The sequence below is a fragment of the Lissotriton helveticus genome, chromosome 1_2, assembly GCF_964261635.1.
Source record: "Lissotriton helveticus chromosome 1_2, aLisHel1.1, whole genome shotgun sequence".
In the NCBI taxonomy this organism is placed as follows: Eukaryota; Metazoa; Chordata; class Amphibia; order Caudata; family Salamandridae; genus Lissotriton; species Lissotriton helveticus.
In genome coordinates, this window is record NC_136058.1 from 2,620,406 (window position 1) to 2,648,195 (window position 27,790).

Consider the following 27,790-nt stretch of genomic DNA (forward strand, 5'->3'; position numbering starts at 1 on the left):
GATACCTATCAAGCAAAGAGTCTTGAAGACTTTTATGGGCAACCAGTTCCAGTGAAAAAAGAATGCCACAGGAACTAGGAGAGAATGGAATGCTGAAGTAGAAGTGATCAATCCTCAGTAGAGCAAATGTAGTTTAGAGCGCACCCGTCACATGCATAGTCTAATATAATTGTATGGCACTGAATGGATAACTGAAAAAGTACATACATCTCCAATGCTTAATTTCTTGACTGGCAGATGCTGTGGCAAAGATGAGTGTTCAGGGATCTTTCATTATTATAATGCATACAGACACCTGAGAGCAAGTATAGATGGAAGAGGGCTCGCAGTAAAAAAGACCTGTAATTGACTCTAAAGCATGCCGATTCATTGCCACCCATTATCAAAATGGGGTGACCCAAGAAAGTCAAAGACCTGGGTGTTTATGCTATTCAAATACAATGGTCTCTAACCATTACTTTCACTACAAATGAATAAATCAATACATGTTCAATATTCCACTAGATTAAGGGATATGTCTCACAGATCAACCCTATACACTTAATGTTTTTTCAACTTTTCAAAAAAGGAACAGACATATAACAGCGAGAAATACAATTTCAGGGCAATTTTAATTCATTGCATTTGTAACTGTGTCTATATAAGAGAGTTATTTGGGTTGCCCAAGGTAGAGCGTGCAGAAGCTGAAAAATTGTCAGGTGCTTGGTAGAAAAAAGAAGAAGAAAAGTGAAAAGCATAGAAGATTATTTATTTAAAATGTAATATTCACAATCCATCGGTTAACACAGTATAACATTCTTTGATACCCTGGCATGTGATGTAAATTCTTATACACAATTTTCATTAATTGGAGACCTTGCTCCCAAAATTTTTGCACCAGAAAATGTTACATCATCCTGGAGATAAAAAGAAAAGAGTGTCGACGTTTCGACTCGTCTTAATGCCTATAGGTAAGTTGGACCGTGGCCATGCGAGTCTTCATCAGGACTAAAATATTGGGCAACCAGAAGAGCAGTTTGGGCCCCAGTAGTATTGATGGACCAAGTGGCAATTTCTTCACTCTTTGTGTTCCACAGTTATTGGATAATGCCTTGTCCGCTGGACGTGGCTGAAGTATTAGGCTAAGTTGATGTAGTAGGCTCAGCACACCTAATTTTTGTTGAACATCCTGTTACAGGATGGAAACAATGTAATTGACTCAGCACCTAATTTGCAAGCCGGAATGAATCTGTCGTTAGTGGATGTGGTTTAAAGTGTAAAAGACTCGGCCCATACGTTTGCCAGCAGGAGTGAATCCCCAAAGTCGTTCTAGCTCTGTTCCGAAGCAGTCGGTGTTCCGTGGATACCGGTGTACTACACAAAAATTAGGAGTGCAGAGCCTACTACATCAACTTAGCCTAATACTTCAGCCACGTCCAGCGGATAACAAACAGACACACACACGTGCACACACACACGCGTACACACACACACACACACACACACACACACACGCGTACACACACACACACACACACACACACACACACACAAACCAACAAACAAACAAACAAACACACACACCATCCCCCCCTTACCTCACGGGCTCTTGTTCCCTAGTGATTCCAGTATCTGTATGCACTGTTAAGGAGGGTCTCCCTTAGTTTTTAAAACAAAATTCCAGGCTGCCTTCAGCTGTGCACTTCCTAGGGGACCTTTAGTATCTGCGGTCTCTTGGTCAAAAGCCACCTCTTCCCTCCCCAGGAGCTCAGAGAGCCTTTCAGTTAACATGATTAGACCATTGGTCGGGTTAAGAGTTTCTTTAATTACCCATTTGAGAGAAATGCAAATTCCTCAGTCAGAGCATGCCCAGCAAGGGATAATTCCCCTTTTACCACATCCTGATAATCCAAATATCCCCGAAAGAGGCCATAATGGCTCTGACACGAAGGCGTTCAGGCACAAACAAAGCCAATTATCTACTGACATTCCAATAAACTGGGTTATCTGACCCCCCCTCCTATGCATAGTCAAAGCTGCTGACATCAGAATAAAGTTCTAAAGCACATGATATCGAGAGGCAGAAAATAAAGTATCTTCCCAAATAAAAGTCAAGTGGCTGTCAACAGAAGCTCCTTCCACTCTTCACCTTGTGCTTCCTACTCACCGCATGGGTCAGCACAATAAAGCTGATCTGCGCAGCAGCCCCCAACTGTCTTACTTCACGATCTCTGTTCCCTGCTTATTATGTGTTCAGACTCCAACCCTGGATGGATGGGGTGCTTCAACAGTGCCAGCAAAAATGTTTGTGCATACAGATTGCACCTTCACTAATCTGCAAGGAGAAGACACGTTAGCTAAATGACTGTCAAACCTCCATACAGAATCAGTCGTACAGAACCGTGGTATGTACTTATGTTCAAGCTGAGCAGCTAAGGAAGATGAGGAATTGATACTAGCGGTTGTAGTGGACAGAGACAGGTGATTAGTGAACTGTGTTGTTACTTTGTTAGCTTCTCTCTTTGATTTTAGGGAATGTAGTTTAGTTAATGTTAGAAAAGTGAACTTGGGAGCGTGGCCTGGACGAGGACCCAAGATGGCGTGTCTCGTCTGAGCTCACGGGCCAATGCTCCCAATTATGCCTGCACCGCCGAATTGAGACCTCATGGGAGATAGTAGGCAGCTATTGACCCTGCGTGGCGGATAGACGGGCAGAGGCGTTGTGCACGGCCGCGTTGCTGGGCCTGCGCCTCTGAGAACCCAAGATGGCCAACTGCATCAGAGTGCAGATTTCGACTACGAGGGGCCGACACTGAGTGACGCTGCCCGGTCCCTTCCGCAGACTTGAGGATGGGCCTGCAGGGCCCACTTGAACCACTACCCTGTACCACTACCTGTGGCCTGTAAGTGATTTTCTGGAATACTTGAGTCAGTTACTTATCTCTGCACAACTCGTTACAGGTGTGGCTATAGACCCACAGTATTTGATCTACAGGGAGCCAGCTGATCCCCTGCACCACTACCTATGGCCTGTATGTGACTTCCGGACAATTTGTGGAACACTTGAAACAGTTCTTCTGTGGCTGGGGGCTCCTACTACTCTTGCATTTCATGATAGACAATAAGCTTGTCGCTGCACGAACACCAGATGAGGCTCGTGCCCTCTACTGCATGCAATGGGCCTGGACAACAGCCCCCAGCTCTCCTGAGGGTGGTGGATGGCAGCGACCTGCATTGAAAGCAACACGAAAGACCGCTAAGAAGGCTAAGCGATGCGAGACCAGGAAAAGGACCTGCCTTCCTCAGACAATGACTGATGGCCCCCTGGTTGGTTGATTTCTTAGAGCATATGGGTCCCATTTGTACTGGACTGCAGGATTGCATGGATGGCCTGGATATTCGACCTAGGCGGCTTGCCAGTTATCTTAGAAACTCACTTTTTGTGGGAGGGCGGGGACCCTGGTGATCTCCCGCAAGCTGCGCACAAACGTTTCGGCCGAGGTAAATCACTTGGCTTCCATGACTGATTCCCCCCACTGAGCATGGTTCTGTTCTTTTGGTTATTGTTGCTGCTCCAGGAAGCACATCACTTCTCACTGCTTGTTCGGATGGGATGTTGAGCGCCTTCATCGCGGTGGAAGTCATGACACCTATTGAGCACGCTTTTTCGACAGTGAGATCACATTAAACCTTGTCTAGATGGTACAGCACCATTGCACAGTCCGACTGCATGCAATGGTGGGAACCCCATATATTTGTTAGAGGGAATGTGGGTTCTGGGGCACCTACCTACACATGCGGTGGCACTTGAGCATGTGGCGCGCTTTTGGTCGGAGGTCCCTCCCAGATCCTTCAGATTTGTTCAGTGACTTTGCCGGTGGACCCCTTGGTGCTTTCCTGGGGGAGGCAGCGGAGGTCTCGGTTTATCCATACACTCCTCTCAGGGGCAAGATGAGATGCTTACCTTCTTGGCGGCTCGCCTAGCTATTGCTCAAACCTGGAAGACCCTCACACCTCAGGCCTCGTGCTTTAGTGGACCAAGTTGTGGTGCACATATGCCATAAAACGCCTGACTGCGATACTCACAGACAATATGTGCAGCTTTAAACGCATCTTGGTGCCTTTGAAGGTTTACGTGAAGACAGACAGGGCAGGGTTGTACCCATCTACCACAAAATCTGAAGGGGTACAGGGGGAGGGGGAATGGGCGAGGCAGCCCCCCACTCAAACAGTATTCAAACAATTAATGCCTCACTCATCTGTGCACATCCATGTACAACGTAGACCCGGTAGATACACAATTTCAATGCTACCAGAAATATGTTAAATAACATAAATTCCAAGGTCTGGACGTGTTCTTCAATAAAAATACAATCACACAGGAACAGAACATTCACCTAGAAAAGTGTGAAGAATAGAGAGAGCACCTCACGGTAGAACAACCCGAGGGGGTTCCCGGTTGATGATTACCGGTATACCCACTTCTCATCATTGGCAACTCTCTCTATTGTGAAAAGACAAACGTGCACTCAACAGAAGAGTAGTGCGGACGTGAGAATAGTGAAGGAAAAACACAAATAGTGACCAACGTATCAAAACACTGATACCTGTTAGAAGTGTCAAAAGTACACTCAACAGAACCCCAAACAAACCACACCACAAAGATAAAAATAAATCATTTGTGTAGTGGTGCTTTGCTTGCTGATACCGTTTTATTCTGATGCAGCAAAGCACTACTAATTAAAAATGGATACTTTATATACCATAAAAGTTCATTTCCTCAAGCCGACATGTTTTATCGCTCCTTCTATGGCGATTTCATCAGGGCATATGAGGGGTTTGTTATTCTCAGTCTTTTCAACCTGTACTGGACCTGTGTGATGAATAAAACAAAGAGACGCTCAAGGCGTCATTCGGATACCCACGTACTAAGGTATTGCCCCCGCAGCGTGTCTTGGCACACAGATGTAAAATGATTTACCTGGAGTGCGCTACGTCAGCACATACCAGCGTCACTCCTCAGGACACCGTGTCAGCTGTCCACGTGTCCGAAACCGTGACTCGAACTGATCACAGTCACCTGTTTCAAATTAAAATAGCAGTTTCAGAACAACACAGTTGTAACGGGTCTAATCATTACATCCTTTGACCCCTTTTTGTGTTCCTAAAACTCACACTCAGGGACACCTACATGTTTATAAAGGCATTATATAGGGCCAGTGGTACCTTTATGTCTATATGGGAATTATAAAGCATAGGAGTAACATTTTAAGTGAGGCGATGATCAATCTTCAGCATCCCTAGTGGCCATTTATATATGGGCCTGCACCTGTGCTTTTAGTTGTTTTAGTTGTTTCCATTTAAAGGATAAAATTATGGAAACTCCATGCCTTGATGGCAAGCTAAATGAGAACTGTGGTCTGAGGTCGCGCTGTGAACCCGTTCTAAGATGGCCGCCACACGCAGCGTGAGGGGCGGGGCTCCGCCCCCGTATTATTTCCGGCCGAGCACACAGTCTGTGTGTGTGGACCGTCGGAAGCGCCGGAGGGACGCGGCTACAGTAAGAGCATGGTTGTGCTGAGTGAATGTAGTCGGAGGGCGACGCCCTAGTATATTTCGAGTGTATCTTGTTAACGCCGCGCATTCTGATATTTGAGCGCATTTGGGCGAATATGTACGGAACTCGAAACAGTATGTGGAGTGAGGTTGTCTTCACAAACGCGGGTGTCTTTATGCACAAGGGTGAGCACCATTGGCGCGCCACCGAGTTATTGAGGCCAAACATCATTCCATCGAAAGTGGGGAGTGTTGCAAGTGCAGCAAGACACCTCGGGCGTGCATAATGTAATGATTAGACCCGTTACAACTGTGTTGTTCTGAAACTGCTATTTTAATTTGAAACAGGTGACTGTGATCAGTTCGAGTCACGGTTTCGGACACGTGGACAGCTGACACGGTGTCCTGAGGAGTGACGCTGGTATGTGCTGACGTAGCGCACTCCAGGTAAATCATTTTACATCTGTGTGCCAAGACACGCTGCGGGGGCAATACCTTAGTACGTGGGTATCCGAATGACGCCTTGAGCGTCTCTTTGTTTTATTCATCACACAGGTCCAGTACAGGTTGAAAAGACTGAGAATAACAAACCCCTCATATGCCCTGATGAAATCGCCATAGAAGGAGCGATGAAACATGTCGGCTTGAGGAAATGAACTTTTATGGTATATAAAGTATCCATTTTTAATTAGTAGTGCTTTGCTGCATCAGAATAAAACGGTATCAGCAAGCAAAGCACCACTACACAAATGATTTATTTTTATCTTTGTGGTGTGGTTTGTTTGGGGTTCTGTTGAGTGTACTTTTGACACTTCTAACAGGTATCAGTTTTTTGATACGTTGGTCACTATTTGTGTTTTTCCTTCACTATTCTCACGTCCGCACTACTCTTCTGTTGAGTGCACGTTTGTCTTTTCACAATAGAGAGAGTTGCCAATGATGAGAAGTGGGTATACCGGTAATCATCAACCGGGAACCCCCTCGGGTTGTTCTACCGTGAGGTGCTCTCTCTATTCTTCACACTTTTCTAGGTGAATGTTCTGTTCCTGTGTGATTGTATTTTTATTGAAGAACACGTCCAGACCTTGGAATTTATGTTATTTAACATATTTCTGGTAGCATTGAAATTGTGTATCTACCGGGTCTACGTTGTACATGGATGTGCACAGATGAGTGAGGCATTAATTGTTTGTACCCATCTACCACCATGCCTTATATGCTACTGGCGAGTTTGGCTGGGGGAGGGGGGCTCTTGTCGTCGGACAGTGGGTCTGAGGGAGGTAGGGATGAAGTCTTGGGAAGTGTTTCTGATCATGTGACCCCGGATATTGATGATTTGCCAGTTTGACGCTCCAGAATTATACACTGTACCCACACCTGTAGCCACTGAATACTGCCCCGCCCACCGATGCGATCAAAACAATCGAAAAGTGTCGTCCTATGCTTGGTATTGTTTGTACTCCAGAGCTGTGCTGTTCTCATCCTGGAACTTCCCTTTCCCTTAAATCCTAATAAAGAGATGGTAAAAAAAGAAGAAAAAAAAGGAACAAGGCAACAGCTGTTGTAAAATAAAGCAAAGAAAAATAATGCATGATTGTTGCCTTCGGTGCTGATGTTGATTGTTTTTCTCCTGTAGGTTGTTAGTTTAGATTCTGCCTTTTTGCTTCATGAAAGCCCTGTCCTCTGATCTCCACCCAAGTTTCCTCTCCTGTATGGTTTTCTCTCATTGCCTCTTTTCTCTCATGTAAGGTTTCCTGTGTTCTTCTATCTTTCTTCCCTTTTTTACTCTCATATCGCTCCGCCATTTCCTCCCTTTTTCATTGACTGCTCCTCCTTCTTTCTACCCTCCTTGGTCTTTTCTCCCAGTTTTCCTGCCATTTTATATTCTTGAGCATCTCCCCTCATTCCAATGTTTCCTCTCTTGCTCACCCCCTTTCCTGTCTCTCTCTTCTCATGCTCTCCCCTTCTTTCCTCACCCCTATCCTCTCCTAATTGATTCCCCTTTTGCCTCCTCTGGTTTCTCCTGCTTCAGCATCTTTCCCCCTCTGTACTTCCCTGCTCCCATCTTTACCTTCTTACCCCTCCTCTTCTTCCTCCCATATCCCCCCTTTCTCCCATTTTCTCTTCTGCCCCGTCTTTTTGTGGGTCTTGTTCTCTTTCACTGCTCTTCTTTGTGTACCCTCTTTCCTCTCATCCTCTCCTTTCCTCTGCTTCTGCTATTCAAGACCATCTTACCTTTAGCCAATCGCACCTTTCCTCACCAGCTCTCTTCTCCTCCCTTGTTCCTCCATCATTCCAATATTGCTCCTCCCCGCTCTCCTGAAGTGCCTCTCTCACATTCAGCCGCTCTTTCTTCACCTGCCACTCTGCTATTTCTCCTCTTGCACTTCCCCTTTCCTCATTTCTTCCTTTTCTTGCCCCTCTCAGATCTTACTGTCTTTCTGAACCGTTTTCCCCTCCTTCACTTTCCCTTTTTCCTGCCATCTTTTCTCGCCTCTGCTCCCCCTTTTATCCTCTCTTCCCTTTATTGCCATTCTTTCCAGTTTGTCTCCACTTTTACCCCCTCTTCCATCCTCTTACGTCTCTTCTGCCTCCCTTTCTCTCTTCCTCTTCTCTTTTCTCATTTTTCTGCCCTCTTTTCTCAAAGCATCTTTCCTTTCTTGCATCAAACCTTTTCCCCCACTCTTATATCCTCTGTCTCTCCTTTTTCCTACTCTTTCCTCTCTTGCCCCTCTCATTTCGAGATTCATCTCCTTCAGCTGCCATATTTCAGGTCTAGTACCTTCCTCTTACCTCTCTTGCTCCTCCTTTTGTCCCTTTCCTCTCCACCATGTCCCTTCTTCCTAACCAGCTTTTTTCCTGTCACTCCCTGCTTCCCTTCTCTTCTTCTTCTACTAACCGCACCACACTCCCATCTTTCCTTTCTTGGCCTACCCCTCATTCCTCTCTTTCCCCTCTCCTCCATAGAGTATATTTTGGACCGATCTGTACCACTTTCTCAAGAGTTATTGAACATCTCTCACCATGTTGGGTATAGTTTACCTACACCGTATGTTGCGACTACACTTCACTTGTTCCAGCCTTCAACTAGTTTGTCCATTTCAGGTTGCAAGCTTTAGATCCACTGTGGCTTTCTGGGATAGTGCTATATAGACATCCCAATACTCACATACATCAATACCTCCAGAAAATCTTTTGGAAGTTTAATACAAGTTTAAACAACCAAATAATCGTAACCTATAAATAAACATACATGTGTTTTAAAAAATATGTCAATGACTATTTTCTCTTTCACTCTTTTTGTTCATGTCAGATTGCTACTGATTCATTATTGATATGTATGAGCGGGTGCTGCACCTCTCATACATATTGTTATATTTGCATACTGCCACACGGGAGCTAGCACCATTTCACAATGTCGTTCGAATCCATAGCTGGAATTACGGACAATAGAGCTAATATCAAAGGATATTCTGCGGAAGAAGCCACACAAATATACAAGCTAATCAAGGAAACGAAAACTTTTGATGTTCAAGGAGGATCTACCGCACAACAACTCAAACAACTAGAATATTTGACTAGACGTGAATTGAATCAACGGTTACACGCATCTACATTAATACAGTACCACCGTGTGAGACGAATCCCTAGGGGACTACGACTAGCAATTAGACCCATGCTATACAGACTGAACAACAATCCCCAGTTCATGGAGAAATGGTTCGAAATACTTAATAAATGCTCGCTTGACCTCATACTGCTTTTGATAGAGGAATTGGCTAAGACTATCCAAGATCTTGAAGAGGAGATTTTCAATGTTAAAAAAGAATTGTCAAAGAAAATAGAGGAAGAGCCATGGAGCAAATTTCTGGAAGAACTTGAAACTAAACTTGATAAATATGGGAAGGAATTGCAAGAGACTAAATTACGCAAATTCAAGCGTGACACAATTGACTATAAGTTGAATGAAGCGTACACTTGGGCTGAAATATATGCGAAAAGGCGATACACGAGCAAGAAACAACAAACAGCATCATCGGAAGAGAGTGGAGTGTCGGATAGTGACACCAGTGCCACCAGACAGCCCATGAATAAGCAACAATTGCCTAAATCTAAACAACAAGATTCAACTGCAGTAACTGCAGATACATCAGCTTCAGCATCTGACCTTTTTTTAGAGAAGGACCATGCTCAACGCAAACCTCCGGATATACCACCTTCAGTGAGCAACAAAAAACGCGACGAGGACAAGGAAAAGGAAGTGGAGAAGAAAAAATCGGGTCTAAGGAGTCAGACCAAAACCTTGTGATTAATATCTCTAGCTATCAACTGACTAAATCGGAGGAACAATTGCTCAATAAAGGAACAAGTTTTGTTCGCACCTACCATACGAATCAACTTGAGACAGAAATAGCTCTCTTTAAGTTCATGAGGGTCTTAAGACTGAGACATTTTTTCACGGTTCTCAACCCCATTGAGAACGAAGACAACACTTCTGTCAAATTTAAGCCTAAAAGCACCTTTATGGCTCCAATCTCCCACAAAAGTCTGGATACGTTTGAGTTGCTCGTTAAAACAGACTTGAGTAAAATTCGATATAAGAGAAAAATCAACAACTTAACAAGAGCAGAGTACAGTACTCTTCATGCACTGATCAACAACAAAGAGATCACAATACAAAAAGCCGACAAAGGAGGAGGCCTTGTCATAATGGATTTGGACTTTTACGTAAGGAAAGGATTTGAACATGTGCAGGATGTAAATACATATGCCAAATTGGACGGAGACCCAACAAATGCTATTACCAGGGATCTTGATGCGATACTGGATAAGTCGGAGGAACTGGGTTGGTTAAACACCACGACCAAACGTTACTTGAGGCAAATCTATCCGAGAAGACCAAGGATATACTTTTTGCCAAAAGTGCACAAGGACCTTAAAAATCCCCCGTTCAGGCCGATAGTGTCGGGTTGTTCATCCATCTTCGAGAACTTGGGCATCTTCATTGATGCCCACATGCAGTCTTTCATCCGAAACTGGCCAACCTATTTGGAAGACACTTCCGACTTTTTACGAAGTCTATCAACTATCGACACTACAGAAGCAACGGATTGGACTCTATGCACAATCGATGTGACATCTTTGTACACAACTATCCCTCACAGACAAGGTCTAGAAGCAATTGAGTGGGCCTTACTTCGAGACGACAAACCGGATGAACTAAAGTGTCTAATACTACAGTTGCTGGAATTCTGTTTAGAAAACAGCTATTTCACATGGGAGAATGAGTACTACATGCAGCTCACGGGGACAGCCATGGGTTGTCCGGGGGCCTGCGTGTATGCGAACATCTTTATGGCCAAGTTCGAACTGGATTACATCCTGGAAGATTATACTTGGCAAAATGGTCTAGTATACTACAAGAGATACATAGACGATGTCTTCTTGATATGGAAACGGCCAACTGCTGATTTAATTCAAAACATCAAAAGTTTGAATCTTGCTAATTCAAGAATTCAATTTACACATAACATCAGCAAAGAAGCTCTACCTTTTTTGGATGTTTGGGTTGAACTTAAAGGGAACTCTATCAACACAACTCTCTATAAAAAGCCTACTGACAGGAATACTGCACTTCTGTATGGAAGTTTTCACCCTTCGAATCTCATCAACAACTTACCGGTTTCTCAATTTATGAGGATCAAAAGAATATCTTCTGATACGGCAAGTTGTGACAAGCACATTGAAGCACAAACAGCGTTACTTGGACAGAGGATATCCACGAAAACTACTGGAAGCACACGTGGATAAGATCAAGACAATTCCAAGGGCAGATCTTTTGAAGAAAAGAACAAAGACTGAAAACAAAAGGATGGTATTTGTGTTGAAATATTCCACTGCATCTAGAGATATAAAACGCATCATTTTAAAGAGGTGGGAGATTATACAAGTTGAAAAAGACTTTGGTACTCTTTTCAGTGATAAACCTATGTTCGCATACAAAAGAGCCCAAAACTTAAAAGAATTATTGAATAAACCCAGACGGAATATTGGCACTAATCAACAACCTGAAGAATACAAAGGTACTACACGCTGCTATAATTGCAAAAATTGCAACAACGTAATACCAGGAAACATCCTACTGCACCCACGGACAGGCGAAAAAATTCAGTTGAGACACAACACAACTTGTAATTCGGAATATGTGGTATATTTAATCAAATGCCCGTGTGGCTTTATATATGTCGGAAAGACAGAACGTAAGTTGAAACTGCGGCTGTCGGAGCACAAAAGCCGCATTCGGAATAAGAACTTAACATCGCCACTTGCAAAACATTGGTGGGAAGCTGGTCACACCATCGCACAGTTGAGATTTCAGGTGATTGAATTACTTCCACAACGACTAGGTTTGGACAATTCCAAAATCCTACTTCAAAGAGAAGCTTTCTGGATTCGAAAATTACAGTCTCTGACCCCCCTGGGTTAAATGATAAAATGGACATGGCATGTTTTCTGTAATATGATAAAACAACACAGACAATAAGCCCTTGAAACATGGTAACCCACAGGATACTCTCACACCGTGTTACACACATACCAATATGTTAGGTACATCTTCAGTTCGCTATTGTAGCGGTATTTATAGGGAAAACCTTTCAGATAACAATGTTTAGTTTGTAAATAGGCAGATAATGTCTTGTATCTATTGATAAATGTAACTTCCATATTCAGTTTATTTTATTTCCACTTTACCCTCTTTCTACTTTTTTTCTTAAACACTTTTTTCTTAAACATTGAACCCTTAACAATTAAAACGTTTTGCTTTTGATAGGAATAGTACTTTTGCGTTTTGATAAGGGATTATTCTCCTTAACGTAGATAAAAACACCACTTAAAAATGGCCGACGCACATTTCTTTAGTCCTGTTTCTATGCCTAGTTAACAAGAGAATAGTGATAAGGGACTATGTCAACAACATAGTTCGAATGAAACACGGACGCGTGAGCTTCTCTTCTTGAGTAACAAAGCCTACATTCGGTAAGAGACTTAAACTCCGCTTTTTAACATCTAATGACGAGGTATCTCGTCCGTTTAGATAGCGTGTTTAATACTCGCTTTTTTCACGCAGAGCCATCGTAATTATCGGAAACGCCAAGCGGGACTGGTCCAACTTTTGATCCCGCAGGTAAGCGGCTGCGCTTTACCTAGTCAGTAATGCAGGCAGTTTTTTCCCTGGCAAACAACTTAAGTCCACACTTTCACTCTAATGTTTTACAGGCAGCTCCGTATAAAGAGCGAGAGAGTGGGGTCAAGTAATTACGATATACCCTACAGGTAAATAATAGTTCCCCTTTTTTTATATAGATAGATACATTGCTTTTCTGCAAACTTTTAACATGAGCTATTAAAGCCCGCTTATTTACGCATTTCTAGATCGGACGGATTAAGGCCACAAACACAGGTGAGCCTCATATATTAATTCAGGTCATCGTGATTCACTGAAATCCATTTGATAATTCATAGCGAGTAATTATCATCATTCTTTACAGACGTAGAACGCAGAGGATAATACCAGACAGATGCACTATTTCATTTAGTGGCATTAAACAAATTGCAATAACTAGGTAAGCTATACGCTATTAAGAGCTTTAGCATACAAACACTTATTCTCCTTGACATTAAGAGTAATAAGGTTTTCTTTTTTTCTCTTTTCTCCTCTCTTTAATAGACCCCTGACGAAGGGGCTCGGCCCCGAAATGCATTGGGTGTTATTGTATTGTTTTGAATAACTTTGCGAAAAATTCATATGTTTTGTCTTCTTGTTGAAAATGCAAATTCTGATGATTTTTTATGATTTATTGTTTAATAGCATATGATGATAGAGGTGACATGAACTTTTCTTGATGATACATACCAGATAAAGTGTATTATATTTTGACAAAAGGAGTACTTAATTTTGTTGTGCGTGTTGGAGTCCTGGTGGCCTTCTGGCACCAGGCCACATACAGTTTACTGATTCATTATTGGACATTTTGGGGGCTCAGTTACTATTAAAGTATGTTGGCGCTCAAGTGGGGTACGAGTACAGATACTGTTGTGTAGTTGTAAATCTATCCTATTGTTTTTTCATTACCAATACAATGTTTGTTTTACCGTTCCAGGTTGATTCTTTTCAGAAAAAGGAGAAGTCTAGATCACATGAAAGTAGCAGTATCCCTATTTTTAAGCGGTATTTGAACAAGCTTTTAATTGAAACCGGGAAGCTTGGACTTGTAAGTACTGGATTACCGAAATAAATAATAATTCATAAAGCATAATAACGCTTTCAATAAATCAAATCTTCATGAAATGTTGAACTTGCAGCTGTCCATTTCCGGTTTGTTCATTCCAATTTGTGTATTAATGAAAATGTGAGACTGAGAGCCTGCTTTATATTGGAGAAGGAAACAAGATTCTTAATCTGCACAGAAGTGCAGATATATTTACTCTTTCATTATATACCATATTTCTCTTTATTTGTCTGGCATTCTCTTGCATTCTTACTGCTTAAGAATGAGAACGAAAACACAATTAGTTAAATTAATATAAGACCGACAATTTTGTCACTGCCTGCACCTCTCTGATAAAGATCCATTCTCTTCATTTCCTCTTTAAATGTGCGTAGCTCAAAAAACAAATGAGAATAGCCAGAACATAGATAGTCGATGAGAAAGGTAAACATGTGTAGACATTCATACTTATAGGAGAGGTTTAGGAAACAGCCAGGAGACAAACACTTCTGGATCTTTTAAATCTGACAAAATCATCAGGTTGGAAGGTAAAAGGTGATACAAGCACAATTAATAAAGAGGCTGCAGAAACCCTATGAAAAGAAAAGAAAATGCATTGAAAAGAAACCACAATGTGAACTTTACATTAAGAGAAAGTAGGTAGACGGAAGGTAAAATGCCACACACCATTAGCGGATAGAAGGTAGGTACCAACTGTAAGTGAGGTGTCTAAAGGGAAGCCGTACAGTTTTTACACTTTCCCGTTTTCAAAGTGTTTTAGATTTCCTTGGCACAATCTAGGAAAATCCTTATTTTATGGTAGGACAAGAAGGCGTCATTCAAGTGTATGTTCATATCTTAACAAGCGTAGCATTTGTTGCACCCTCAATTGGTATGATGTAGAAGATCTGGATAGTGGATGTTTTGGACCAAACCATTTCTTTCAAAATGTCGTCTAGGCTATTGCCAGTAAAGTTGGCCTTGGAGGCCATGGCTGCGCGATTTAATTGTGTACCAAACTGGGAAACGTCAATGCCCATTTCTGATAACAACTAGCAAATTCATCTGTCAAGGGTAGTGCTCACCACATACAAGGGGCTTCCTGATGAGGATGAGCAGCTGTGAAACAGAGGGATGTCTACAGGAACTTGTACACCTCTCAACCTCTTCAATATACCTCGCAATGCAAAGTTGAGGGTTGCTTGGAAAGACAGGATATAGAATGGACATGGTACAGAAGAACTATTGTTACTTACCTGTAAACAGGTGGTTCTCCAGTATTGGTGTCTTTCATAGATTCACATGCTTGAATATTCCCCGTCGTCGAAGTGGGAGTCCCACGGTATATAAAAAATAGCAATAATGCTAATATAACATAAATGATAATATCATATAATCATAAAATAGAGATAATACACTGTAAAAACCTCTACAATGGTAACTTCCATAGAAAGACAGTATAAGAGAAAAAACTCATTTGTAACATATCAGTGTCATTATGTTGGTCCAAACTGCAGCCAATCAGGCTCACGCACCCTCTAGAACCTTCTCCTCAGAAGCTCAAGCCCTCAGATTTTCGTAGCACTAGTAACAATAGCGTATGAGGAGAAGAGAGCCTCTGAGGGGAGGAAGGGTGGGTCGCATGTGAATCTATGAAAGACACCAATACTGGAGAACCACCTGTTTACAGGTAAGTAACAATAGTTCTTCTCCAGTATTAGGGGTGTCTTTCATAGATTCACATGCTTGAATAGAATAGATAGCAGTAACTCCTTAGCACTGGGATTGCAAGCATCTTCACAAGAAGTAAACACATAGCTTAAAAGCATATAGCAATCACAGAAGAGAACGGAGGAGGGAACAGAGGCTCACCTTATTTAAAGAGATGGCGAAGCACTGCTTGCCCCACTGCGGTATCCGCCTCGTTGATGGAATCCAAACAGTAATGTCTGGTAAAGGTGTGCCTATTCGACCACGTTGCCGCCCGGCAAATCTGGTGTAGAGGCACTCCGGCAAACAAGGCGGTGGAGGACGCCATCGCTCTCGTCGAATGTGCCTTCACAGGACCCTGTAAAGGCTTGCCAGCTTGTTGGTGACAGTAGGATATGGCTGCTGAGAGCCATCTTGCAAGTGTTTGTTTTGTCACTGAATGTCCCCTTCGCATTCTTCCATATGCTACAAAAAGCTGATCTGATTTGCGGAAGGGGGCAGTTCTTGAAATGTAAAACTTTAGACAACGGCTGATGTCTAAGGAATGAAGGCGTTGTTCTGCCGGTGACTGTGGATTCGGAAAGAAAGTCTTCAAGAAGACAGGTTCGTTCAGATGGAAATCTGTAGGCACTTTTGGCAAAAAAGAGGGATTGGTCCGAAGAGACACCCCATCTGGTTTGAATTGCAAATAAGGAGGCTTGATTGTGAAAGCATGAAGATCGCTGACACGGCGAGAAGACGTTAGGGCCAAAAGCAAAACGACCTTCCAGGTAAGAAACTTGTTGTCTGCTCTGTGGATTGGCTCAAAAGGAGGCTTCATGAGCTGTGACAATACCACGTTGAGCTGCCATGTCGGAGGCGGGCGTCTGATAGGAGGAAACTTCCTGAAGAGACCTTTAAAGAATTGTCTGATAATTCTGGATGAGCAGAGAGAGGTTGAGCCATCATGCCTGAAACGTGAAATAGCTGCCAGAAAGACCCTCAAGGTGGCATGAGAGAGGCCAGACTGAGCAAGGCTTAGAAAGAAGGGCAACAGCTGTTCTGGGGCAGAAGTGAGTGGGTGGACATTTGCTTCTGCGCACCAATGGCAAAACCGTTTCCACTTTAGTTTGTACGTTTGAACAGTTGAGGAAGCTCTAGCAGAAGCCAGAATCTCTCTGCATTCCTGGGGCATCTCTAAATTCGCGAATTCGAGGAATTCAGGTTCCATGCCCATAACTGAAGAGTGGTCGGGTCTGGATGGCAGACTTGGCCCTCGTCCATGGACAGAAGATCTGGCCGTGGATGCAGACGAATGGGCGTGCATTGGGACAACAGAAGAAGTTCCGAGAACCAAGCCTGTCTGGGCCAACGAGGTGCAATCAGTATCAAGTGGCAGGGTTGCCTGCGCATCTTCCACAACGTCCTCGGCACCAATGGTATGGGAGGAAACGCATAGGCGAACAGGCCGCTCCAGTCCATGAGAAGGGCGTTGCCGCTGGACCCCGGATGAGGATGCCAGCTCGCAAAGGCGGGGCACTTCCGATTCAGTGGAGTGGCAAAAAGGTCCATCAGGGGACGACCCCAACGGCGGAACACCATGTCCAGAGTTTGTTGATGAAGCTCCCACTCGTGGGTAGACGATGTGGACCTGCTCAACGAATCCGCTAGGATGTTTGAAACCCCCGGCAGATGGACCGCCGTCAGGGAGATTCGATGATGAAGAGCCCAGTTCCAGATCTTCTGAGCTAGCCGAGACAAGGGCTGAGATCTTGTGCCGCCCTGTTTGTTCATGTAGTGCATGCTGGTTGTGTTGTCCGTTTGAACCAGCACGGACTCTCCTTGCACTACTGGCAGAAAAGATCTGAGAGCAAGGAAGATCGCCAGCAGCTCCAATCTGTTGATATGCCATGTTCGTTGTGACGGTGTCCACTTCCCTTTGATTGAAAGGTCTAGGAGATGAGCTCCCCAACCCTCCATGGATGCATCTGTGGTCAGCGTTAGATCCGGAGGAAGGGCCAGAAAGGAAACTCCTTCGTTTAGGTTGGATGGTTCTCTCCACCAAAGGAGACTGTCTTTCATGCGAGACGAGACTCTCACTAGATCGTTGAAGGATCCTGACACTTGGCGCCATTGCAGGTCTAGTTCCTCCTGAATAGGGCGAGTGCGGAGCCTGCAGTTCGGAAGCAGAGCGATGCAGGACGACGCCATCCCCAGAAAGGACTTCAACATGCGCACAGAAACTGACTGTTTTGAACGGATGAGGGTGACCAGACGTACTATTTTCACCTGTCGTTCTTGGGAAACGAAGGCTTTTGATAATTCCGTGTCGAGAATGGCACCCAGGAAGTTCCTTCTTTGTGATGGTGTTAAGTGTGACTTGTCCACGTTGATGGTCAACCCCAGCGACTCGAAAGTCCGCAGGCAGAGACTTGTGTCGTGAGCCAGCTGAAGAGGAGACGGAGATTTCAGAAGGCAATCGTCCAGATAAGGAAAAATCTGCACTCCTTGAAGACGTAGATAAGCCATGACTGGGGCCAGGACCTTCGTGAAAACACGAGGTGCCGAACGCAGGTCGAAAGGCAGCACCTTGAATTGGTAATGGACAGTGCCCACCTTGAACCTCAGAAATTGGCGATGTTGTTGCAGAATCGGCACATGAAAATAGGCGTCTTGCAGATCTATCGTGGACAGAAAATCTCCGCTGCAGAGAAGCCGCAAGACTTCTGACAATGTGAGCATGCGGAAAGACTGCTGTTTCAGAAAGAAATTGAGCGCCCTCAAATCCAGTATAGGCCGCCACTCTCCCGTCTTCTTGGCAATGAGGAAAAAACGTGAGTAGAAACCTGTCCCTTGTTGTGATATAGGAACCACTTCGACTGCACCTTTTAGTATGAGAAGACGAACTTGATGTTGCAATTCTAGAAAATGGGGAGGTGGCGGGCCTGATGGCGGAGAATGAGGAGGAATCTCTGTGAACTCCAAGGCATGACCCTTGCGAACAATGTCCAATACCCATTGGTCCGATGTTATCAGAGACCATTGGGAATAAAACCGCGAGATTCTCCCTCCAACTCCTTGTGTGACATGAGAGTCACTGGCGTTTGTTGTTGGCACCCCTATAAGTAGGTTTTCCTTTATAGGGTCGTGACTGATTTTGGCGAGTAGACTGCTGAGAGGAGTAACGTTGATTGCCTTGGTTGAATTGGCGGTACTGAGTGTGTCCTCCTCGAAAATTCGTGGAAGACGAACCTCTTCCACGGGCGCCACGAAAGGGCTGCTTCTTAAATTGTAAGGAGACTAGCGATTTTGCTGTATCGGTGTCCTTTTTAATTGACTCAAGCGCCTCGTCAATGTGAGCGCCAAAAAGAGATTCACCGTCATAGGGCATGTCGAGTATCTTCGACTGGACTTCTTGCCGGAAAGAAGTGGATTTAAGCCAGCCCTGGCGGCGGAGAGCCGCAGCACTGGCGAGGATGCGAAATCCCGTACTCGCCACATCAATCGCGCAGTCAATCATTTCCTCTGACGCCCTCATGCCATCCTGGAGAACTTGCTGGGCTTCCGCTCTGGACGCTTCTGGAATTAGAGAAACGAATGCGGAAATGTCCGACCACATTTGCCTGTCGAAGCGACCTAGAATGGCCAACGCATTTGCAGCGCGTACCGATGTAGAGGACATGGTGGAAAATTTCTTCCCAATGGCGTCCAAACGTCGACCCTCTCTATCAGGTGGAGTAGTGAGAGGAGTCGCCGGATTACGGGATCGTCGCTGTGCCGCCTGTGTGACAACCGAGTCCGGTTTGGGATGCGACAGCAAACAAGCAGGTGAACCCGCAGGAGCCTTGTACTTCTTTTCCAGGCGAGGGACTTGTGCCGGCAAGGAGTTAGGAGAATGCATAATTCTTATCCCTTCTTTCCATACAAATTCTATGATTGGTATGGTGTGAATTTGTTTGTATGGTTTGTTTTTGAAATCGTAGAGAAAGCAATCTTCTTGCCGTTGTTCTCTCGGCAATTTAAAGCGGTCCGCCGCTTTATTCATCAGCACATGGAAGCTTGCTGTATCAATGGTAGGCGCATCACCCGCCTCTGGCTGTTGCGGAGAAGGTGTCTGTATCCGATAGTCGTAATCCGCCATATCTGGATCCTGATCATCGTCAGTATCCTGGTGTAATTCCCCTTCTTCACTGTCCGACTCATCCACCCCGTGCGCACCAGGTTGCGGAAGAAGAGGGGGGTGAGGGCGGGGAAGCTCTGTCAAAATAGGCTGCTCCAAAGACTGTGGATGGGTGGCAGGGCCGGAGTCCTCCGCAGGAGCGTGGCTTGGAGTACCCTGAGGGGTAGGCGGAAACCTTCTGTTGTAGTCATCCAGCATATGCTGGAGGTTTGAAAACAAAGAAACTGGAAAAGATGCCATAGGCAACTGGACAAATTGGTCATCCGGTTGGACCACTTCCTCCACGTCCTCCTGGTCAGAACTGGAGTCTTGACATTTTATAATCAATTCTGATGGACTGTGAGCTTCATCGTCATCATCTTCCCCCATAGATCCAGTCTCGTGATCAGTTGCCATCAAAGGCGAGGGTAATTGGAGATCAAGAGGCGGCAGCTGCATAGAAGAATCCCTGCCAGAGGTCAAGGAAGGCAGTGGTACCAGAGGCATGGTGGCAAAAGAACCCGATCCTGACGAGGATCCTGAACATGCCGCTGAAGAAATCGCCATCGTCGACGAGGTAGGGCCCACTGAGGGATTCGTCGTCGACGGTATCGTCGTCGACGGAACGTGCGTCGACGGAGCCGTCTTTGCTGGAATCTGAGGAGACGGTGTCTTCGTCGACGGTATCTTCGTCGACGATACTTTCGTCGACGGTATCGTCGTCGACGGTACCTTCGTCGACGGTACCTTCGTCGACGGAACCGGCGTCGCCTTCTTCGACGACGACGCCGTCGTCATGGAGCTGGTCGACGGAGCACTCGACGTCGACGGGGCTCTCGTCGTCGGAACCATCGTTGCCTTCTTCGTCGACGATGCCGACGTCGACGAGGTGGTCGACGGAGAGGCTGACGTCGACGGGACCTTCGTCGACGAGGAATTCTTCGACGTCGAAGAGGTTTTCTTCGTCGACGGCAACTTCGTCGCCGACGAGACAATAGGGATCGTCGACGGGATCGTAGGAGTTCTCGTCGACGTCGAGGATGTCGACATCACCATCGTCGACGACGAGGAAGCAGACGTCGTCGTCACAGAGGTCGTCGACGAAGACAGCAAAGCCAATCTTGTGGACGGAACGGTCGTCGACGAGCCCGTCGACGACCTGGGAGTCAGGACTGTCAGAATACTGATAGAGCCTGGACAAGACGCCTGAGAGCCAGGTCTCGTGGGCGTTGACACAGAAGGCATAGAATTTGAAGATTGTGCCACAGGCAAAGCCAGCTTTTTCTTTTTCTGAAGAAAAGGAGAAGGCAAGTCTTGAACACTCCCACGCTTGGAAGGAACAGTGGAACAGCCTGACTGAAGACTTACTGCGTCTGACAGAACATCTTCTTTATCTTGGAGGCGCTTCAACCATATAAGAAGGCGACCTTCCCTGTCTCTGAGAGTCTTAGAAGGAAGAGCTCTACAGATTTTACATTCATCCACCTTGTGGTCAGGGTACAGGCAGTAAATACACTTTTGGTGGGGGTCCTTCTCAAACAAACGTAGTTTCCCACATGAAGAGCAAGCTCTAAACAAGGACTTCTTACTTGACATTCTTGGAAAAATAATTTGAAGAGACAAACTTTGAAGAAAACTGAGCAGAGCTCAGGGAGACTCCCTTCACACGACGTGCGGTAGAAAATCTGAGGGCTTGAGCTTCTGAGGAGAAGGTTCTAGAGGGTGCGTGAGCCTGATTGGCTGCAGTTTGGACCAACATAATGACACTGATATGTTACAAATGAGTTTTTTCTCTTATACTGTCTTCCTATGGAAGTTACCATTGTAGAGGTTTTTACAGTGTATTATCTCTATTTTATGATTATATGATATTATCATTTATGTTATATTAGCATTATTGCTATTTTTTATATACCATGGGACTCCCACTTCGACGACGGGGAATATTCAAGCATGTGAATCTATGAAAGACACCCCTAATACTGGAGAACCTGTTTTAAATCGGCCCCGAAATGATGACGGCAACTCCATCAGTAGAGAAGGACCTCTCACGGATGGAAAGGGCCTTGAGGTTGGACCCTTGGATGATGATGCTTAAATTGAGAAGGAAGGTTAGCTTAGCTGACAGTTGTTTGAGAGACAACTCTAGTGTAAAAGGCCAGGCAGAGATTTATTTATTTTTATTTATTTATAGCATTTGTAAAGCGCTCTGCAACCCTACGGGCATCCTGGCGCTGTGTACATATAGCTGAAAAACGCTGTACATCTGGGGCAGAAGGGATACCTTTCAATTCTGGATAATTAGATTTTCGGGAAGAGCCGTGTTTTCACCTTTTTTCTGAAGAGCATCAGTTCATCTGTTTTCCTGATGTCAATAGGTAATCTGTTCCACAGGTGAGCTGCCGCTATGCTGAAGGCTCTGCCACCACAAGTGGTTTTCCTGATCCTGGGTATACTGATGAGATTAGAAGAGGAGGATCGAAGGGACCGAGTGGGTTCATACCACTTAAATTTGTTTGAAGTGGTCGAGGGCCCATCCCATGCACTGCCTTAAAGACAGTGCATAGGGATTTAAAAAGGATCCTCTGGTGTACAGGTAGCCAGTGTAGCTCGGCCAAGGCGAGGGTAGTAGAGGATCTCCGCCCACGGGAGAGTGTCAGTTTTGCTGCAGGCGCCTGGATGCTTTGGAGTCTGGAAATCAGGTAAGCAGGGGATTCCAGTAGCAGAGCATTACAGTAATCCAGGCGGCTGAGAATGGTACTCCTGACTATGGTGGCTCTGACCTGTGTTGGTAAGAGGGGCAGCAGCCTTCGGAGTCCTCGCATTAAGGCGAAGCAGCTACTCACCTGCTTATTGACATTGGTCTCTAGACTCAGACTGTCATTGAAACGGACTCCAAGGTTCCTCACTGATTTCACCGGGGTTAATAACTCACCTGGCTCCAAGGGCCAGAAGTCCATGGGTAGATTTCTAGGGATTTTACCTACTTTGCAATGCATTATTTCGGTTTTGTCACTATTAAATTGTAATGAGTTCTGATTTAACCAGGATGTCATTTCCAACATACAGGTGTGAAAGGTCTCAAGTGAGTCTGCGTGGGCACCATCAAGAGAAATAATCAGCTGCGTGTCATCCGCATAGTTGATCACGCTAATGCCGTGAGCCTTGATGATGCCCATCAGGGGTTGCATATATATATATTAAAAAGAATCGGGCTGATTGCAGACCCCTGTGGGACCCCATGTGGGACTTTAACAAACTCTGACTGGTACGGCGGAATTGCCACTGCCTGCCATCTGTCCGTCAAATAGGATTGAAGCCAGTCAAGCGCGGATCCCCCAACTCCAATGCTCCTCAGTCTTGTCAGCAAAGTGTCGTGATCACTGTGCTCGCATCCATATCGAGGAGTAATACGATGAAAGTGGATGTGAAAGGATGATACCGTTCCTAAACCTGCATATAATTCACTCTTTCCCATTGAATAACCGTCAAAGGAAGGGTGTCAAGCAGAAACTTATGAGTGGAAAACATTAATGGTCCTATAGGAGAGGCCCTTCTCGAATAGGGAAGAAAGGGAATTGGCTACACCGAGATAAGAGGTATTAAGAGGGATCCACATTTCCTTCCATGCATTAGCGAACCCAAGCAGCCCAGTTTAAGCAGTAGGACTTATTGGTTCCAGGGGCCCATGAGACTTGCACGAGTAGAGAAGCCACAAATGGTGAATTTTAGGTGTGGATCCTAAGGATTGAACCAGATCAAGATATCTTCTACACACTGGATCCCATCCACATGTATGTTTGGTCAAACACTCAATCCCCAAGTATGTTGGTGGCTTCACCAGAAGTTGATGCCCAATGAGCGTCCATTCTAAAGCCAGGGCTAGCAGAGCTCTGCCTGTGTTTTAGTTCCTGCTTCTTGGTTGAGCATATTTGTTTCGTGTGTCTTTCCGAATTGTGGCTGTTATTGTGGTACAACCTTGTATGGGGTACTTCCGTGTTCACCTCTTTTCAGTTCCTTATAATATTGGGCAGTCTACCCCTTTTAAGGATATTGAGACAGTGGCGTAACGAAAATAGAAGGGGCACCCTGCAAAGTACATGCAGGGGTGCCCCATGCTCCGGACCCAGTTTGGAGGTCTCAGGCCAGGGACTTGCCAATGCCGGAGTCCCCTCCGAGCTCGGCCCCCTCTCTCCCCCCTACACCGCAGAGGCTCCGGAGGGCTTCTGTTACGCCACTGTACACATGAACCCTAATGTTCCTGCAAACTGTTTGCCATTGGTATTGAAATCTTTAGAAACATAATCAAAATGTTTCTTTTGATTTCGCTCTACAAAAGATTGGGTAGATGTGGGTAGGGGGTGATGCTCTTGACACCGTACTCAAGGGCATCAATTTACTGAAGAACAAGGACACAATGCACCATCCGAATGTAGCATACCTAGAGGTAACGCTATACAGTGCAGTGCAGAAAAATAGTAAAGAAGTGTAATATAAAAAATAGTAAATAAATGCATTGATAAAGTAGTGGGGTATGGCTGCACAGGGATATGGCTGCAAAAGTGACCTTTTTGTCCAGAATTTTTTTCCTGAATTTTGACACTTTGTCTTGGACTTTTTACAGTTGTATCTGCATTTTCGTCCATACCTGGTGGTCACCCTAAGCACACCTTCACGGCGTTTTAGTTTTCCGTCGTGTTCGGTGATCTCAGCCTCAACACACACGGTCTGTTTGGTAAAGCCAAACGAAAGAGACTGGGTGAGGCATTTCTGTAACAACGAAAGCGTTACACAGGATGTTGATTGCATTACACAGAGCCCTGGAGAACCTCGCTTCTCTGTGAGCAGAGCACGATGGCTCTTCTGCTGTGTTTTATATCAAGCAATTGCAGAACAATAAAGTATAAGTATATAAATTCTAACCACACCAGCTTTATTGTAGAAAATTATTGCTTCACCATGTGGTGCATCCAGAGAACTTGATGCCCAGCAGCTGCTGATCATTTGAGGAGAAACTATGATGCGTTCATGAATTCTTTAGACATAATGTTCTCTATTTGTCACTAGCTCAATCAAGAATAGGGTAAGAATCTGTATTTAAAAAGCGCAAAAATCACCGCGGGCATTTAAGAAGTATTTTTTATTTAGCATTAGACCATCCTGCAGAGGTTTACACGGTATGATTTTGTATAGAATAAGGATTTAATAGAAAACCATTACTGAGAAAACATTTCACCTAACCTGTTTAATGGAATTTGCAGGATGAACGCATTTACCATTTCATGAAAAACTATTCATAGAATGCCTATTTTTTCCTTCAAGTTGGCTTTTGAGTGCTTATTTTTTTAAGATGTAAATGAAATGGTTGTATGTCTTTCAGAAATATTTTTGTTGCAGTTATTTATCTCAGTGCTGTACTTCAGGGGACGTTATTTCAAAATTACATCTTTTACATTGTCAAACATGTACCTTGGTTGACTTTAATTCTCGGACCATTCACTACCCACAAATACCTTCCACTCCTGCCCCTAAAAACTTCACATTGCCTGACCCCTAAACTACACCCATTCAGAGCCATAAAAGCCCTTTCTACTTCTAAATTCCACCCATCCCTGAACTGTAAAAAAACAATCACTGCAACCATACCTGACCCCTAACTCCACCTATCCCCCAATGCTCCTTAAAAGCCTTCCTACCATTACACTTCATCTATTCCTGAACCCTAAAAGCCACTCACTACACCAATTCCCGACCCCAAAACACCACCTGAACCCTTATACCACTTTACTCCACCTTCAGACCCCTCACTACCCCCAAACTCCACCCATTCCTGAGCCCTAAAAAATGTGTACGCCTACACCCCTCCCATCCCTGAACCCTAAAAACCCTGTACTACCCATAAACTCCACCCATACCTGAATGTTATGAAACCCAAACCGTCCCTAAACACCACTAAATACCCCACACCACCTCTAAACTCCACCCTACCCTGAACTTTAAATATAACATTTCGTCATCTACATTCCTGAACCCCTAAAACTATTTCTGCTCATACACTCCACCCATATCTTACCCCTTTAAACCCCTCACCACTTCTAAACTCCATGCATTCCTGAACCTTAAGAAACCCTTCACCACCCCGAATGTCTACTCATTACTGAACCTTGAAACCCCTCACCAGCCCTAAACTCTGCCCATCTGTGAATCCTAAAAAAACTCCACACCACCCCAACATTCCACCGATCCCTGCACCCTAAAAACCATTTCCTCCTTAAACGCCACTCATCCATGAACCCTAAAGGCCCCTCACTATCGCTAAACACCATTTCGAGATCCCTAAAAACCTTCTTCACCTGTAAACTGCAAACATCCTGTAGTAAACGAAAGGAAGTCCAGACTTTTGGAGTAGATTAAGTAGATTCCTTTATTTAAGTTGTTACAACAAGTTAAGAGGAAAACCCCACCAGGAGCAGCTGCCCTACTGCCCTGCTGATCAGCCCTTACCCAACTGACACTCACAGACATCCAACATTCCATCCATCCAACATTCCACACCACACACATTCTAGCTGAGCAGCAGGTAAACTTAAGTTACAACATATCTCCCTTATTTAGGGGGAACAAATGCATTGTGAAATAGATTAGAGGAAACAATTAAAATAATGACAATATGACAAATAACATATAGTCAAGAAATGTAATATAATGTACTAATAATAAAAAAATGCAATACAATAATACACATCACAACCAGTCACACCATACCACATCTCATCAAACTAACATAAAAGATACATCCTGTCACACCATACTACATCTCATCTCGCACACAGTGAATAATTAAAAGAACATTCTTTCACAGCGCACTACATCACAACTCGCACAAAACTGTACTAGAGATTTCACACCACATTACATTCTGAATAAAGCATTACATCACTTCCTGAATTAAACCACCCAACCTACATCATACACCAAAACCCATATGACACAAATCACACCAGTTGGCCAGACCGATACAACGAGCAACACACAGGGAACAAACCTGAAACAACATATATATGAGGAAACAACATGCGCACCACAGACCAGTAAACAAACACCCTCATAACACTGCTACACTCACTTACCCAAAACTCAAAGACAAAGGGTGTCTTATTAACACACCATTATACAATACACTATACCTAGTGATGAGTGACTAAATATAACACAGCCATCTCATACACAAATGTAACCAATGAGTGGCTTAACATAATAACTACCTCATACACCACATTAAAAGTGTTTCAAAATTCTGGGACCCGTGTCCCTTTCCAAATTAAATTGTGGGACTTGGCTCTCTGTCGTGGTTCAAATTCTGGGACCTTTGTCCCTTCCCAATTCGTACTCCATGACCAGCTTCTGGGATCACTATCCCGGTTCCGGGCTTACTCTGGACACTGGCGCCCACTCTGGATTCTATCATCCAGGATCACTGTCCCGGCTCTGGGTTCTCTGCCCCTTATCACTCTCTTGTTTTTTTTTTAGTGAAGCTCTTTGTCACGGTCCTGGTTATTGGATATTTATCTTCATTGTAGGCTCACAGATTAATTTCCATTTCTGGGACCTTTGTCCCTTTTTCTTTTTGACTCACTCGTTGGCTTGCTGTCCCAGTTCTAATCTCAATCCTGACTGTGGTTTCTGTTCTGGACTGTTTGCTCTTTTTCTCTCACTAGTATTTAATCGTTCTGAATTTAAAAGACACACTGCCGATACTCCCACAGCAATTTACTAGGTAATCTTCAGTTCTTAATAAACAATAAATCAGGGCTTGCTGTCCTGGTTCTATTCCAATCTTGACTCTGGTTTCTGTTCTGAACTGTTTGCTCTTTTTCTCTCACTTGTCTTTAGTCATTCTGAATTAAAGGGCACGCTGTCGATACTCTCACAACAATTTACAAGGTAATCTTCAGCTCATAATAAACAATATATCACATACCAGTAATGTGGTTAACAGACGTCAGCAGGAAGGTTAACTGTTCAAAATATAGCCACACATCTCTCTGACCCACTGCTGATCCCCGCGCAGCCAGGTTCCCAGTAATCTGAAACTTTCAATTGACATTATTGTCAATACAAGGTCCTGTAAACTGTG

General features: G+C 44.4%; 1 protein-coding gene across 2 annotated transcripts in view; it reads left to right on the plus strand.

The window, feature by feature from the left end:
* The window catches only part of CLCC1 (chloride channel CLIC like 1), a 253,171-nt gene that overhangs the window by 77,220 nt on the left and 148,161 nt on the right, over positions 1 to 27,790 (plus strand). For both annotated transcript variants that reach the window (XM_078668256.1, XM_078668264.1), the window contains exon 4: positions 13,698 to 13,808. In XM_078668256.1, coding sequence (XP_078524382.1) covers positions 13,698 to 13,808 — 111 coding nt within the window. The remainder of the gene's footprint in view (positions 1 to 13,697; positions 13,809 to 27,790) is intronic.